The sequence below is a fragment of the Crotalus tigris genome, unplaced genomic scaffold, assembly GCF_016545835.1.
Source record: "Crotalus tigris isolate CLP2741 ecotype Arizona unplaced genomic scaffold, ASM1654583v1 scf7180000018938.1368258, whole genome shotgun sequence".
NCBI lineage: Eukaryota > Metazoa > Chordata > Lepidosauria > Squamata > Viperidae > Crotalus > Crotalus tigris.
The window spans coordinates 128,232-145,891 of record NW_024097283.1 but is presented as its reverse complement, the minus strand read 5'-3'; the positions used below and the strand labels follow the sequence as shown (position 1 = coordinate 145,891).

At 38.7% G+C, this 17,660-nt stretch overlaps 2 protein-coding genes across 3 annotated transcripts in view; one reads left to right on the top strand and one right to left on the bottom strand.

Annotated features, from left to right (window-relative positions):
* Positions 1–16,311, top strand: part of COLGALT2 (collagen beta(1-O)galactosyltransferase 2) — a 62,382-nt gene extending 46,071 nt beyond the window's left edge. The window contains exons 9-12 of the mRNA XM_039357606.1: positions 1,621–1,753; positions 3,099–3,226; positions 5,325–5,531; positions 7,516–16,311. Of these exons, the coding sequence (XP_039213540.1) occupies positions 1,621–1,753; positions 3,099–3,226; positions 5,325–5,531; positions 7,516–7,792 (745 nt within the window). The 3' untranslated portion in view covers positions 7,793–16,311. The remainder of the gene's footprint in view (positions 1–1,620; positions 1,754–3,098; positions 3,227–5,324; positions 5,532–7,515) is intronic.
* RGL1 (ral guanine nucleotide dissociation stimulator like 1) overlaps positions 9,891–17,660 on the bottom strand; it is a 114,819-nt gene continuing 107,049 nt past the window's right edge. For both annotated transcript variants that reach the window (XM_039357605.1, XM_039357604.1), the window contains exon 18: positions 9,891–17,288. In XM_039357605.1, coding sequence (XP_039213539.1) covers positions 17,101–17,288 — 188 coding nt within the window. In that variant the 3' untranslated portion in view covers positions 9,891–17,100. The remainder of the gene's footprint in view (positions 17,289–17,660) is intronic.

Genomic DNA, 17,660 nt, shown 5'->3' with positions numbered 1-17,660 from the left:
GAAATTAAAAGACGCTTGCTCCTGGGGAGGAAAGGTATGGCAAATCTAGACAGCACACTAAAAAGCAGAGATATCACCCTGCCAACAAAAGTACATATAGTCAAGGCCATGGTTTTCCCAGTTGCAATGTATGGCTGTGAAAGTTGGACCATAAGAAAGAATGGACTGCAAAAGAATTGAAGCCTTTGAACTATAGTGCCGGAAAAGACTCCTGTGAGTCCCCTGGACTGCAAAGCGATCAAACCGGTCAGTCCTAGAGAGACCAACCCTGACTGCTCTTTAGAAGGCCAGATCCTGAAGTTGAAACTCAAATACTTTGGCAACCTAATGAGAAGGAAGGACTCACTGGAGAAGAGCCTAATGCTGGGAAAGATTGAGGGCAATAGAAGAAAGGGACGACAGAGAATGAGATGGCTAGATGGAGTCACTGAAGCAGTAGGCGTGAGCTTAAATGGACTCCAGAAGATGGTAGAGGACAGGAAGGCCTGGAGGAACGTTGTCCATGGGGTCACGATGGGTCTCCGCAACTAACAACAACGTCTCCGCAACTAACAACAAGTTTAAAGACTGCGAAACATTAAAGTACTTTATGTGATTTGGGATAATTTATCAACTATTTCTCAATTATTCACCTGGGATCATCGGTAGGTGTGATAAAGACAACTCATTGATAAAGACCCATTGATAAAGACAACTCCCTCTCTGTCACATTGTTTCTGCTCCAGCATTGCTGCTACCAGCGACTTACTTTGTCAAATGTGAGCCATGCTATGTATCTCTGTGCTTGGGAAGACTAAAGCATTAAATCAAGCTTGATTCAACAACATTGTTGCTCTGCAAAATAATTGTCTGCTATCTCTCTCCCTGAGACACTGCTCAGAAGCTTACTTTCTCCCTTAATAAGTTTTTTTGGTGTGTGCAGATATATGGTGTATATATTTGTCAGAGGATAGATAATTATCAGTTGAGCATCTTCTTTAATCTCTTTAAAGAGCAAAAATATTTGTCTCCCACCAGCAGCTATTTACAATAGTGTTTTGCACACAAAAGATTCTCACATTGTCTTTAAATAATTAACACTTTCCTCCTCATTTGTAAAACTGGGGAATTTTTTAGTATCCCAACCATGTTTTCTTGTTCATTTCACCAGGGCTTGCCTAGGAAATATTTTCTCTTCTGAACTCCCTATAGAAATTCTACAAATCCAGCTAAATTCTCCTTCAGTGGGGTCAAATCCTGTACATTTCATATTAGGCACAATTCTGCAAGACAGAATCCACATTTTTATTGATTTTCTAAAGTGTTACAAATGAGATCTTGTAAAATATGTTGTGAGGATTGACAGTACCACTTTTGATTGCAAGTAGAAATAATTATTTTAAAACCTTGGTTTATGAAAACAATACTTTGAAAGCTGAAAGCAAGAATGTTAGAAAAAAAATAATAACTCCTATTTTATCACACTGCATTGATTTCTATCTGCAGGGAAAGGGTTTGTTTTGCTATACATTGTACAGATTCATCGCCTTATGGTGTTTTTTTTTTAAAAAAAATAGGTTGTGGCTTTCCTTTCCATCTTGAAAATGTTTGGCTAAGGAATGTAATCATTGTCTCTTTCAGGATGCTGAATACAAGCCAGCTGAAAGCTCTAAATATAGACATGCTTCCTGGTTACCAGGATCCATACTCTTCTAGAGTGCTGACCAGAGGAGAGATTGGCTGTTTCCTTAGCCACTATTATATTTGGAAGGAGGTAACCAAAATTTGCTTATCCTCATTGTAATTGACAGAAATGCTTCCTCTCCTCTCCTCTTTCCTTTCCTCTCCCTTCCCCCTTTCCTCCCCTCCTCTCCTCTCCTCTCCTTTTTGCTAGTCTTGGAGATAGGCTCATGATGATGAATCTCTTGGAAGACAGGCATTTCCACTGGCCCACTTACATTCTTCCAGAGAAGGCTACCACAGATAAACAGCTCATGGGATAATTTTATTATAGTTTTTTCTAATATGGTAGTCAACAAATAAAAACATATTCAGTTTAGACACTGCTCAACCCCAGCTCAGTTCTAGAAAGTATACAATAAAACCAAACTGAATGAAAATATAGTGCAATAATTATGAAATAAATTTAAAAGGCATTAAAAAACCAAGAACTGATGGAATCTGGCAAACTATATCCACACTCAATCCAACAGGAGCTCTAGCCACCTAATCCAAGGCCCAGAAGAATAGATATGCCTTTAAATCTTTCTGGAATATTAGCAGAGTCAGAGTCATGGATATCAGAGGATGAAACCTTATTCCAGAAGACATGCTTCCTGGTTCTTGACAGATGAGATTCGTTAATTGAGAGAAGGAGAGGGGAGAGGAGAGGAGAGGACCCCGAGAATGCCAACTCATGTTGGATCAAACTGGCAAGGCTGCTATGGAACATAGGCAATCCCTCAAGTTACCAGGCCCTACGCCAGTGATGGCGAACCTTTTAGAGACCGAGTGCCCAAACTACAACCCAAAACCCATTTATGCATCGTCGGGTGCTGGGTGGCCCATTGGGTGGGTGTGGCCCATTGGGTGGGCGTGGCTGTGGTGGTAACAGCAGACTGGGTGGGACTAAAAAGTTCAATCAATCAATTCCAACTTTGCAAGATTTTTTTTCCCGCGAGAAGTTGAAATTGACTGATTGAACCTTTTTTTTTTGCACATCGCGGCGGAGGCCTAAAGCGAAAAGGTTTTATAAAACCCAGCTGAAGGCCTAGGACTGGGGCGATGGCGTGCATACCCACAGAGAGGGCTCTGAGTGCCGCCTCTGGCACCCATGCCATAGGTTCGCCACCACTGCCCTATGCCATATAAGAACTCATAGGACATAACAGCACCTTGAATTGTTCCTGGAAAAATACTGGCAACCAATGCAGCTCACAAAGCAAAGGTGTCACTTGGGAATATGACCATCACTGCATTTACCTCTGCATTCTGGATCAGTTGACATTTCTGAGTGCACTTCAAGGGCAGCCCCATGTGCAGCATATTCCAGCAGTCAAGTCATGAGGGGATATGAGTGATTGAATTTAATTCAAATTATTTCAAATTGTTATTTTAAGATAGTAAGCAGGGAGATGGAGAAGTGCCTAGTCATTGAAGATGATGTACGTTTTGAGCATCAGTTCAAAAAGAAACTCACAAAGTTAATGGATGACACTGAGAGAACGCAGCTTGACTGGGAGTTTATGTAAGTAATAATCCACTAATCTTGCTTCTGAGTGTCTTCCCTGTGCTCTCTATTAAGGAAAGGCCATACATTTGGGTGCATTTTAGCTTAGAAATAAAAGTGAATAAGGAGATAAGTGAAAGTGGGCTCTAAAAGTTGCAGTGAGGAAAATTAGACAGGGAGAAGTTTTTGTCTCATAATACAGGTGGTCCTCAACTTACAACAGTTTGTTTAGTGAACACTTGAAGTTAAAATGGCACTGAAAAAAAGTGACATGACCATTTTTCACAACCATTGCAACATCCCCATGGTCATGTGAGCAAAATTCAGACGCTTGGCAGCTGACTCATATTTATGACGGATGCAGTGTCCCGGGGTTTTGTGATCAACTTTTGTGACCTTCTGACAAGCAAAGTCAATGGGCAAGCCAGATTCCTTTAGCAACCGTGTTACTAACTCAACAACTCCAGTGATTCACTTAATAACTGTGGCACTAAAAGTCGTAAAATGGAGCAAAACTCACTTAACAAATGTCTCACTTAACCACAGAAACTGTGAGCTCAATTGTGGTCTTTAATTGAGGACTTACCAGTAGTGAGGATGCTAAGAGATTTAAGGCTAAAATAAGGATATTTCCTTGCTGAGTGTTTTAGTATAACCTTCTGAATTAATTACCATAAAATGTAATGATAGCCTTGACGTGAACATGTGTTGTACATGTTCATGGAGGATAAAGCAACCAATGACTGCTAGTCATAATATCTGTATATTGTACCTAATAGTGTTTTCAATCCCAGTTGTTGGGGTATACAAGTAAAACGGTGCTTTTCAGTGGTTCTCAACCTTTTTAATGCCGCGACCCCAACCGGTCGTAAGTCGAGGACTACCCAACCAGTCATAAGTCAAGGACTACCCAACCGGTCATAAGTCGAGGACTTTCCCTGCCCGGGAGCGCCACGCATGCGTGGTGCCGCCCCCTGCGCTGGCTGAGGCGTAGCTGGCAAGGGGCAGCAATGGCGCAGGCCGACTACCGGCTGGGCCACCAGCTGGCTGAGCCCAAGTGAGGTAAGGCACCCGCCGGGCCCCACGCACGCCAGCAACCCTCCCTGCGCCCGCCGGCCTCCCACTCCCACCCCTGGCCTCTTTTACTTACATTTTTAGTAGTTGCTCAGCAGGGAGGGATGGAAGCTTCCAGACAGCTCGCCTTCACTGCAGACAACTTGCAGCACCGTTTGCAGATGGGACTTTTGGCGGGCTCAGCAGAGCAGAGACAGCCTGGACAATTCCTATTGGCTTTTGAAAGCCAATAGAATTAGACTCTATTCAAGAGAGCCTATTCTAGTGGTTCTCAACCTTTTTAATGCCGCGACCCCCCCCCAACCGGTCATAAGTCGAGGACTACTCAACCGTCGTAAGTCAAGGACTACTCAACTGGTGCAGCAGCACTGTTTGCAGAATGGGACTTTTGGCGGGCTCAGCAGGGCAGAGACAGCCTGGACAATTCCTATTGGCTTTTGAAAGCCAATAGAATTAGACTCTATTCAAGAGAGTCTATTCTATTGGCTTTCAAAAGCTAATAGAATAAAAGGGAGTAGCACAGCTAAGGAAAAGGGGGGGGGGTAATGGCGGATTGCGTTGTTTGGCGACCCCGTGAAATGGTCGTTCGACCCACAGGTTGAGAACCACTGGTCTACATGCAGGATCCCACTATACAGCAGAAGTCCCCAACCTTTTGGGCACCAGGGATCGGTGCCAGGGAAAGGTTTTTCCACAGACCAGAGGGGTGTGGTTGTGCATACTGCCTGCATCCCACTTGTTTGTGTGGCCCGGTGCTGGTCCATGGACCAGAGGTTGGGGATCCTTGCTATAGGGAATGAATACTGGGCCAAGCGGCCTTTGATCCAGGGCAGGAATTGGGAAGCTTTTATGTTAACTCCACAACTGGCTGTTTTGTTGTTGTTGTTAATTCTTACTAGTTCTTTTAAAAAGAGGGTTTACATGAAGCTTCTGGTGATCTGGCCAGAGAAGCTGGCACCACAGATGCTGAATTTAGATGTTTCTACACTACATCATATCGGCAAATGGAATACGGTCCAATGACTCAACTTTCTCTGTATAGATATATTGGTCGGAAACGGATGCAGGTAGAGCATCCAGAGAAGGCTGTGCCCAATGTGATGAATCTGGTGGAAGCCGATTACTCTTACTGGACACTAGGCTACATGATCACCTTTCAAGGAGCTCAGAAGCTAATTGGAGCTCAACCTTTCAGCAAGATGCTCCCTGTAGATGAATTCTTGCCGGTCATGTACAACAAACACCCAATGTAGGTTATTGGCTGTGATTACTGTACAGTATAGCTTGCGTTAAGCGTATGTTAGCTTTATACTATGATGCATATTTATCTTCTTTATTTATCTTCTTATCAGTAAATAGTTGCTTCCTGCAATGGTTTTGGAGCTTCAGGTTCATGGAATACTTTTCGATGGGGATTGAACATCACTCCTCCTATAGCTGGTGTTAATTATATCATCTCTTCAACAATTACATTATCACTTCTACAAACTGCTGTTTTATGTGTGTTGGAAATGACTGGCCATGATATAAATGGGAATGCTTTGTGGGCAGAGCCCATCTGTATTGGGCACATTGCTTCTGGGATTATGAAACTCAAGTCACATTTTTTAATTTAATAATTGTGTATTTATTTTCTTTCATACAGACTCTCATGACAGTTGACAAAATTAAAACTTTTCACAAAAAGTTGGAATGTAATTAAATATCATATTAATTCTAATATAGTAATTTAAAGTATGACAAAAGTGGTGCATTGTCACAATTTTTGAAAGGCTAAGAAAAGTGTTCCACAACTGGGGAGAATGACAGGTGGCTGGGCTTCTGACAGCAGAATATTTCCAGAAGGGCTTTTCCCACCAATCTTAAAGATAGAAGACTATTTATGGCTTTACAGATTAGTTGTTCCTGTTAAGCAAACAACAAGCATTGTGGATCTTTGATCCCTATTCCTGGCAGTGGTTAGCAGCCTTGCTGCTTTGTCACTTCCAGGCACTTTTCATGGGCGGCTCTACATGGAATGTTTTATAAAGATTATGTTGAATGTTTATAAAGATTAGACAAAGCCAAGGCATGGCTAACTATTGCTAAATGTAACTGGCTTGGAGAGGTTTGCAGCTGGTACACTAGGTGAAATTGCATAAAAACCCTCTTTTACACCTGCTTAGCCAGTGCCAGTTGAGGATCAGTGAGCACTCCCAGACTGCAGAACTGTTTTCTCAAAAGGTGTTTAATACCTTTCAAAGTCAAGATTCCTGTAGAACAACAGCACATTGTCTTTTCTGGATCTAATTTCCATCCCATTATTGAACGAAGGGTACCTGCAAGAGTACTTGAATTCTGCTCAAGATATAATTATCTGAGATACCAGTCTTGAGCTGTTGTTCTCCAAAATCTCTTTCTAGATTTGGCCTGACATAAAAAATTGCAGTTGCTGCAAAACAGTCCTTCCTAAGGTCTAGTCCCTCAGCGAGTCTAAAAGAGAACCTTATTTGATAATACTGAAAGCCTCCAAGAAAACTGAGGGCAGCATTTGTTCCCTTGGGTTTCCTATGTAAGTCATCCATTAAGATGACCCAAATGGACTTGCTACCATATTCCAGCTGGAAGCTCAAATCATTGCATCTCTATATACATTTAAAGCTTCCAGGGATATTGAAGAGTTTTAATAAGGCCGAGTAATCTTATGAGGAGACCAACGATAGCTTCAGATATCTTTTAGTTGGTGAATGTATTTCACATTAAAGCTTGATTACATGTCTTTCAATCAAAATTTGAAATAAGGTAAATTATATTTGGAAGAGGTCTTCTTGCTAGCTATGAGTTAATTTGTTATACCTTTGCTTAATAATTAGCTGTGAACCAAATTCTGCCAATACTTTCTTACAGTTAGTGTAGAACTTGCTTCTTGTTCCTCATTTTTTTAAATTATTGACCATGTATGGCGTGTTTTATTTTTACAACTGATCTGCAAGGCCTTTATGCTGAAAAGTGACTTATGATTGTAGAAAATATAGCAGCCCTCCCAACACTTAAATAAAATACATCAATATATTATCTCCAGATGTTTAGAATTGAGGGATGTGAATATAGGTTTACAACATTGATAAGAGAATGTTTAATGAACCACTCATTTTATAACCATTGTAAGTTTGTCCTGCTGTGAGATACAAAAGATATCAAAAACTCATAAATTGGCAATCTTCTTAGTGACTTCTTTTCTTTTCCTTTTTAAGTGCCAAATACATGGAACACTATGAACCTAGAGATTTGAAAGCTTTCTCTGCAGAGCCTTTGCTGATCTATCCAACACACTACACTGGACAACCAGGTTACCTCAGTGACACAGAGACATCCACAATCTGGGACAATGAGACTGTGGCCACTGATTGGGACAGGACACTTTCCCGGAAGTCGCGGCAACAGGGCCAGATCCATAAAGATGCCCAGAACAAGAATGCCTTGCCACCTGGACCTTCCCTTGATGCATCATCCACCAGAGACGAACTATGATTGTTAAATGGATCAGCTACAAGTTACTGGAAACATCAGCGGGACTTCTAGAACTTCCAGAGATATTAATATGCTATCTTCCTTGGCAAAATAGTTTGATATGACTTGCTTGAACTGAGGAGGTGCTTGTCTCATTTTTGCAGGGTGAGTGGATGAATCTGACTATTTTAAAACAACCAGAGGAATGTTGTTCAAATTATTGAAAGGGGCCCTGGTTTTGGCTGATTGGCTTGTACTAAAGGAAATTCTACAGAGCTGCTGGAGGACTCTAAAAGGAAATGAGGTTATACTCAGGACAAAAATTCCTTAACCAATATCTTTCTACTATTCTTGGTGTAGAATTGTTGTATTTATAAAAAGTAATATATACAAGAGTTAGGAAGGGTCTACCAAGTTTTTCCGTGTTAATTATCAGTCTATTGTCTGCTGCATTTTGTGAACCATATTCTGAAGCAGAAATGTTAGAATGTTCCCGTTCCTAAGGCTAAATGCCAAATAGTATTGCATGTATTGAAATTATCAGATGATGGACAAGATTTCCCTTATGCTCATCATATGAATTCCCAATGGTATTATTTGGTTTCATTTTTAATCATAAGCTATGAACAACAACTCATTTGTCACAAGAATTTCTGGAGTTCACAATTTTTAATATTTATCAGCAGTTTTCCATCTTTATCCTTCACACCTCATGAAATTTAGTGAAGATCTCTACTAGATGGAAAACTGAGAATTGAGAATTAGACCATACATCTTCCTCAGCCAGCAGCTGGGAGTGACATGCATCCTGACAGAAAAGAATATATGTAGCTGAGGGTTGAACTATGGAATCCTTGGTGCCATAATCAGAGATGTTACCTAGTTGGGTAATGAAACATCTGCAAGCAAACAACCAAGCTCAGAGAGCATCAAGGACTCCACAGTACATGGGCAGGTTCCATTACAAACTGGATTTGAATATCCTTTCAAATATCCTTTTAAACACGGTGCTCATTGATAGCTTTGAAACACACTTTCAGTCACAAATGGTACTGTTGCATGCAGTAAAGCTCTCGGTAATTTATCTTTCATGCTTTTATGACAAGAGGAAAAATTTCAGCTCACATCTGTAAATTCAGGCTGAGTGTATGAAGGAATAGATAATCAATGAATAATGGACTCGAAAATAACAGTTACCTTTTCCAACCCTTTAAAAATCTGATGATATTAAGTATTTTGATGTAATCGTTGTGTCACTTTGATCTCATTTGCATGTGAACTATACTGAAGGACATGTGGCAGCTCTTTTCTTTTTATGATGCTCAAACTTCAACATTTGAAATGAGCTGTAATGTTCACTCCACTGAAGAACATCTCCGTGTGCAAAGTCTACCTTTTTAGAACCCACCATAAAAGTTGTCTGTGTTCATTTACCTCAAGGTTTTTTTTTTTTTTTGATAATGCAGACTTCTGAGCTGGATAGGAAAAAAAACATTCAGAGCTAAAATGTTTAAAAAGACAATCAAAAGAATCTGTATGTGTTGAACGTGCTATAGATGTTTTACTCAAGAATTACTGTTCTTAGAAGAAATAACAGTACAATTGTATATTTTTCTAAAATGCACGTGTGCAGCTTATCAGCTGGTCTGATAATATATATAGCAATGAATGCAATGATTTGGTGTCTTGGTCATTTATTTATGACTTTAACATAGCATCATAGTCTGGAGTGATCTGTGAGAATAAGAAACTGGTTTGAAGCTTTATCTATCTAGATTAAAGAAATAAAAAATGCTTAGAATCTTGAACCTACAGTATAGATGATTGAATCTTCAACATCTCTTCCTGCCCTGTAACTCTTTTACTGTACTACATTTCATTACATCCAACAATAACAACCTGATTCTAGTTCTTTCTGATATTCCCTTCATGCCCAAAATTAGGGAAAGCCCTCATAGTCAGTTTTTGTCATACTTTATATAATTTTTTAAACCAAATTACAATGGTCACAGAAATAGTGGGGTATATGTTTTAGGACCAGGTAGGCAGAATTGCAACAGGAAAAGTTAATGAGAGGCAGAGTGATTTTAAAAAAAAAATCTGAATTTCCAGGTCTGTATCTAGTGATTTATATATTTATTTCTTGGCAAAATATGCTTTGAGTATATTTCATGTATGCGATGGCTTCATTTCTCCTATTCTATTACAATTCACTCAAACAATAATAGGTGAGAAAATCTGGTGGGTCCAAATACATTTTCTGAAACAGTTTTATCATTATGGAAAAGTAGCACAGGCCTATAGAAATCAAATGGCAAAAGAAAGAACATAAAATCTGCCATCAGTAATAATTAGAGGAGGTATGTGTTAAAGAGGGTGTTCAATCCTTTTTTTTTTTTTTTAGAAACAGCTCTTTTTTCTATGCAACTTGAATAATAAGTTTCTTAAAAGGGTGATGGATAGGTATGGAAGATTGCTATGCTAGCAAAAATCATTGTAATAACAGAAGGCATCTTTTAAAGCCACCTGTGTGATACAATGAAAATGGGTAATTTGTCTGGGGGGATTTGAACAAACTCAAAATCCTCTCATCAGTCAGAAGTAAAGTTTATATATGTTCATATATATTTAGATATATGGCAAACACTTATAAATCTGCTTCAGATTTCCAGATGTATTGCAACTTCAGTTTTTAGCCAGCTTATCCAGAGACTGGATAAAAATTCCGAGTTAGTTTCAGCATATTTGGGAGACCCCAACACATGGATAATCATGTGGGCAGAAATCTAATGCCAGCAGTAGGAGGTGTAAAAATGTTGGGTGGGGGGGAAATAGAACAAAGGCAACCTCGGATCAGGTGGTCCCAAGACCTTTCATTCATTAAATAAATTCCAGAAATGGATTAATCCTCTAAACTGGACTGGGATTTATGCAGCTAACTTTCCTCTCATACTAATTGGAATTGGAAAGGAATGGATTAACTGGGGAGAGAAAAAGAGTCTACCAAACATTCTTCCTATCCTAGCAACCAGGAGCTAAAAAGGCTTTGTAAGCTGTGATGGACCCTATCATAGGACTGGAAGCTTGTAATTTGTGGTACAGTGCTATTTAGTATTCACAACCCTGCTGAATTCATTATTCGAAGCACTACCAAATCAAGAGGTAAATAATTCGTGAAACACTGGAATTGTGAGATGATTATTGTTCTAATCTGTGTTAGATCTAAAATTCTATATACAAAGTTTAGATAGTGAAAGTGAGTTGAACGTTTTATTTTTCTAATGATATTTTTTAAATAAATCTTTTAATAGAGATCCAATGAATAGGTTAAATCACAGGGATAAATAAAAGACTATTTTATACAACAATTTTTAATCAGTCTTGTCTTTGTTTAGAAAAGATGGTCAGCACAAGCATAACAATGTAAAAATATAAAATATAAAAATCTAGCTAATTCTACAATTCTAGCTAATACGAAGTGTGAATATGTGCATATACTTACCCACTTAATGCTTTTGTGTATTGCTTATTTTTCAACAGAAAACCTAGAGAATGAATCTTGGTTTTCTGAATATTCATCCAGGTTCTGGATACTTTTAAAGCTTACTGTTAAATAAATATTTGTACATACATACATACATACATACATACACACATACATACATACATACCCATCAAGCTATTCTATCCCAGAGTAAGCAACCTTATGCCAAACACAAAATGACTAAGAAATATTAAGACAAATATGTTAAATGAATGGAGTGAGAAAAAGAAATAGATAAACTAGATTACATTACCACCACTATATCTCACAGTAGCCTTCTGTCTTCAGAAACCATTCTTGCTTCCCCCATATACATGGTGCCTTCTTTTGCACATTGCCCTTTGTTGTTAAAATTTTTGTTCCCAACAGTGAAAAATATATATATATATATAGCTCAGGGTTGAAATGCTGGTTCCTAGGGTTTCTCTGATCATGTTATCTCTGAAGAAGTTACTTAGCCCATTAATGAAATGGAACTGGAAGAACCCAGTGGTCTTTAAACTTTTAACTTCTCTCTTTTAAGGTTATCATCATCTTAATCCAATCACAACATTTTTGATCTTCCCCTTCCCTTGAGTCATTCATCCTTCACATACTTGTTTTGCAATTTGATCTTAATTCATGTTCCTACATGACAAAGCCTCAAAACATTTGTTTCATACTGGTCATTCAATTTTATATATTAATTTTATATCTGGTTAACATTCATTCTTAACCCTATCTGCTTTGGTATTGCTAAGTGAAGCTTCCCATTGCATTCAACTTAATTTTTCTCTTGACTTCTCCAATTCCCATTAAAAAAAATCTTAGTTATTTTTGTTTCTTTCATTCCTCACACCCATCATGTATTACCTTACTACCAATGTTTGTACTTCCTAATGTTTTCCCATCCATTTCCCCCTCTGCAGTAAACTTTCTATCAAGGTAGACAAACCTGTCCACTCAATGTAGTTTTTTCATCCTTTATACAAAACTTGCAGTTATTAACTTCATTTTCCCTGTGAGCACATTTATCTTGTTTGTTGTCACATTAGTGTTTAGCTTCATACTCCTTATGGCTCCATATAATTTAAGTTTTCATCCAACAACATGACAGTATCTGCATATGAAAGTGGATGTATATTTAAGTCTCAAATCAACACACCCTTTCCATCACCACAAGCATCCCTTATAATATAACAAACCACTAAGGTGATATCACTTATTCTGGTCGTACTCCCTGCTCATGATGAAACACTGGCTAGAATTACATCTGTCACATTTCGCATATCGTTACATCTGTGACATATCGCTCGTACACATTTCTCCATGACATGCTGAAGAACTTGAATCAAACTCGGGGAGCACTAAAAATTGGGGAGCCCTGTGTGGCTCTAGGTTGGGCAGTGACTATGCAGATATTTTTTATGGATAAAAATGTGATTGTGCTCCCCAGTTTTTCCTCACTGTTACCTATGCAGCTCTTCAGTCAGATTGCTGCCATTCAACTTCCTAGCAACACTTAACAGATTAATCCTGCAGTATGTTTTGCATTCTTTCTTGCTGGTTTTATTTCTGTAGAGGAAAACAATCCTTCTTCCAATCACCAGCCACAAATGCCGTCTTTGCAAATATGCTGCCAAAGTTACACAATCACTACTAAAAAGTTCACCTGCTTATTTTAATATTGCACCAATTATATGAATATACTTTCAGGCCTTATTATTCAACATCCTCACAACATTTACAATTTAACTTTTCATCCTTTTTCCTGCGTGCTAATAATTTTCACATCCATTTAAATCTCACTCTTAGATGTACAATAATTCCCATATAAATCTCTAAAGTACTAGTTTCAGCGTTCCCTCCATTCAGTTCCAGACCAATTCATTTCGTTACAATTTTAATTCCATTCACTCTCCTTGAGGCTCTTTAGCTTGTTTCAGTCATTTCAGACGACGTTTTTATTTTCATTTGAATTGTGCTACATTTTTAATCTTAGTATTTCTTTATTCCCTTAGATTAAAAAAAATGTAGCTATCTTTCTCTATACAGATAATCCTCAGTTAATGATGGCAATTGGGACTGGAAGTTGTAAAGCATGATGTCACATGACTGAACTGCGCCGCGATAATTCTAGCAGTCTAGAATTAACAACAAATAATTCTGTTGTTAAGTGAATCACTGTGAGTCGTTAAGCAAGGACATCATATGGTTGCCAGTTGCCACCTCCTTCCAGCTTCCCCATTGACGTTAGTGTTGGAAGCCAGCAAAGAAGCTCACAAATGGGTGATGTGACCATCGGACTCTGGGTTGTCATAATTGTCAGCTGAGCACCAAGCAGGGATGCTGAGACAGCTAGGTCTATGAGGAGCAGTTTTAAGTACCACTTCTTCAGTACTGTTGCAAGTTGGAGCAATCACAAAATGAGTGTTTATCAACTGAGGATCATCTGTAATGTATCCTTTTTTTCAACATTTTGCAGCATTTTTTCCTCATTTCCAACCCTTTTCATTTCATTGGTCCACCAAGCATTATTTTTCATTCTTCCCACTAATCTCCACACACTGTTGGAGTGTAAATTTGTTTTGACTCTATTCAAGCAGGTTCTACATCCACTTTCCTTATGTCTGCTTTCCATTTGTTGTGTTATCCACTTTCTTTCTTTCCTTTCAGGCTAGTTCCTTTCACTTCTTTGCTTTGTTCCTGATCTACTTTCTCCCAAGTTCAGTTTTAATAATTAGTCACAACTTTATATTTTTCATAATTTCTTTGCCATATGCAAGTACAGACTTGTGCTTAAATCACGTACTCAAAACGAACAATTTCCTAAGCAGATATCAATTCCCTTTCTCATTCAGTTCTGCATTTCCAAACAATCTAATAACTTTGTTCTGTACCATCTTGTCTTATTCCCATCCATTGTATCATACTACCCACCCCAGTCCCTGCCCATGGACTGCAAAACCCATTGCTGGTTGTTCTGTTACCATTGTACACTAGACTAGAGTATAACATGCAACTCTTCCTAGTGTATGGATTCTTATTTTCATCTGTACTCACAATGTAACATGACACCAATTCATACTTTCTGGCATACATTTTAGCTCTGTTCCTTCCCTGCATGGATTCTTCAGTATTACCCAGAAAAATCTGACCATAGTACTCTGTTACAAACTATTGACATCTTCCCCATTCTTAGTTTCCCAAATGCACAACATATTTAGCTTTCTTTCACTTATTAATTCATGTTCTTCCCACCTACACATTTTTATTTCAATCTTCTATTTGCCATAACCAACATCAGAAAGGCCCACCTGTATTAAACTTTTTGCTTATCATGGAGTTGGTCATTTAACGTTCTCACCCAGGGCTTTTTAGTAAGACAGAGAAGGTGTACATTAGAATACTCAGCTTAGCTGGATCATGACACAAGTAACAGTCCCTCCTTTTGCAACAACAGGACCAGTCAGTTGTATATTCTTTCATTGGTATACCACAAACTCAGAACTCAAGCAAGCTCATACTCTTACATGCAAGCTAAGGTCTCTAATCTAGAGACTACCTTGCAAAATAACCTATTGTTGCCTGCAATTGACTAACAAGAGTGAGGCATATGCAGTATAGGGACACACTCACAATCTCTTTAGACAATAATATAGAGAATTTAAGTAAGTGGCTCAACATATAAAGCATTTGAAACTGAAGGTTTTACATAGTGCAAATATATCACAATCTGATAAGTATTAATTTAAAAATGTACCTTGTCAGGACTGGCGTTAGGCTCCTGAATAGCAAAATTAGCTTTACAAAGCTGAAATTGGTAAATCATTTTCAGCAAAAAGGCTTGGCATTTCTCATTCTGCTATGCAGTAATCTTAAATTCTACTCACACCCTTGCCCTCACCCCATGTACATATATGCACAGATGTGCATCACATACAAACGTATCAACGGGAATTGCAGGTAACTCTTGTCCCATTCTATTTCAAAGAAAAGCAAATATATTTTGCTGGCTCAATTCTGATTCTAGATCTCATTGTGCTTCAACCACCCATTTCCTTTCCTACATGGACAAAGCTTGAAAACATGCTTTGCTGAAGTATTTAGGAGGTGTTACATTCAGTGTCAATTTTCTATTTTTTCTATGATGGTGCAACTAACTAACCTACAAACTGTCGTGGCTGTGATTATGCATTACTTTCTTTGCAGTGGTATATTTGAGGATGCAAAGAGCTCTGAATTGGAGTATGATAGACTTTCAGTGAACCTATTTAAACCTGGTAATATGTTCGAATTGAGGTTGCAAATTAAGCAAGAAAAAAAAATCTTCCATGTAAATTTACAGTCATAAATATTGTTGCAAATGAGTGGATTCTGTTGAATTTAGTACAGTCTGCTTTACGGTGATTGGGTAGCTCTGTTTGGTCTTTATAAGAGACCTACAGAAGGGGTGAGGAATGCTACCTAGTCTTCAAAAGGAAAAGGCTGATGCAGCAGCAGATTGCTAGGTGAAGAAAGTGGGGAGAAAATGGAAATCAGAGAAAAAGTGTCAGGAAGAAGCTTCCTTATCACCCATGTTTATAATCGGTACCATCATCACTACTTTAATTTCAGCATTTCCCTGACTGTACTACTGTTGTGCAGGTCTGACATCATACTGAAAACCTGACCCTCCAAAAAGTCAATACCACCATCTCTCATTCCAGGAAACCAGGTCATGAGGCAAAGAGGTGACTAAAGCAGTACCATAAGTCATTTAAAACAACAACAACTACAATAATAATGACTGAATTCTAAAAAAAGAAAGAGGGGGGGAATTCTTTAAATGTTTTTTAATCAACAAATATCTGGGATCTTTTCAAATGATGGCTATTAAGTAGATTTGTTTTTTTGTTTTGTGTTGTTTCTCAGACTGAGTACGGTATAAAATATAACTGTTATAGTTTACTATAACGCCAATATGGCTGAATACAGGTAAACAGCTCCACAGTTGAAAGAGGAGTAAAACTGCACACTCCAAGGAAATATATTTTGACTTTTTATATATACATATAAAATATATATACACACGCTCACATACCTGCACACGTACATTCACACATTTTTTAAAAAAAAAATAGCAAAGCATAAAGACAACATAGTGGCATTAAGAGCAAGTGGTGTGCATTCAGATAGTCATCGGTGAATAGCTGATTCCTGGAGCAAGGAATGGATTCTTTCAGCATGTCCAAAAGGACTGGAAGTTGGGATGACTTTAAAAAAACAAACCCAAAACTGCAGGGGAAGAATTCTAAGATAAGGCTAATTCCCCTTGTTTCAGAAGCTGTGCTGCCTCTACCAAAGCAGCCCATCTTTACCAGTCATTTACCAGCACTATCATCAGTCAGTGGTTAGTCTGATGCTCTTCTCCCTCTAGTAAGAACACAAGGGATTAAAATGCCTTTTCCCATTTATAAAAGCGCACCTAAAACACTCCAAATTAATACTGTCAAAACTAAGAAGAGGCGAAGAGTCTGTGGTAAGGCTAGAACATCAGCTGCATATTCTTTGTTTTCCTGATAGAAAGTGGCTTTGAATTCATGGACTGGTTGTAAAAGGGGGAAAAAAACAAAAGTGCCTAAGGGGTGCATATCTGTTCAGGACCCTTTTGTCTGTTCTTTGTAACTAACTAAATGTGTGCCTATTTATAGCAAGTGTTAGCTTTGTACTCTCCAAAGCCGAATACTGACATGTTCATCTCCACATAGACAGTCTCTGCAATGGTCCTTCAAGCCCACCTCTTGGGTGTTGGGCTGATCCACCCTCAAAGGGTAATTTTGCTGTTTCTGTTGCTCCAGCAGCCCCTTCTGTTGGTCTTGGGAAGAGTCAAGCTGGAGCGGCTTCTCAGTTTCACTTGCCCGTCGAGGGAGTTTTTCTTCCGCAAGACAAAGTCAAAATTCATCTGGCTGTTCATGGCATAAAAGACGTTTGCACTATCTGGGATGACCAGTTCTGGAAAGAGCAGAAACAATGGTAACAAATGATGGGCAGATTGCTTCTATTCATGTCATCAGGATAGTTGGGGCAACTGTTAAAGATGCATCTCTTCAGAGGAGGCTTCCTTCTTCATTGAAAGAAGGAAAACCAATAGAGCTGTCCAAAATTTTCCACCACGACATGCCCCAAAACATGCAAATGAGCAAAGCACCCCAGCCCACCCATCCTCCAAGCACTGAAACAGCCACATCTTCTGAATGTTTGGCATAGCTGTTTTGTGGGCTCCTCCATCTGCCTGCAGGAGAAGGTCCACGTGGGCCACACTTCTTTTACGTGCACAAGCATATGCAATCAGTCATAGACATCCTTTGATACAGTCTCACCAAA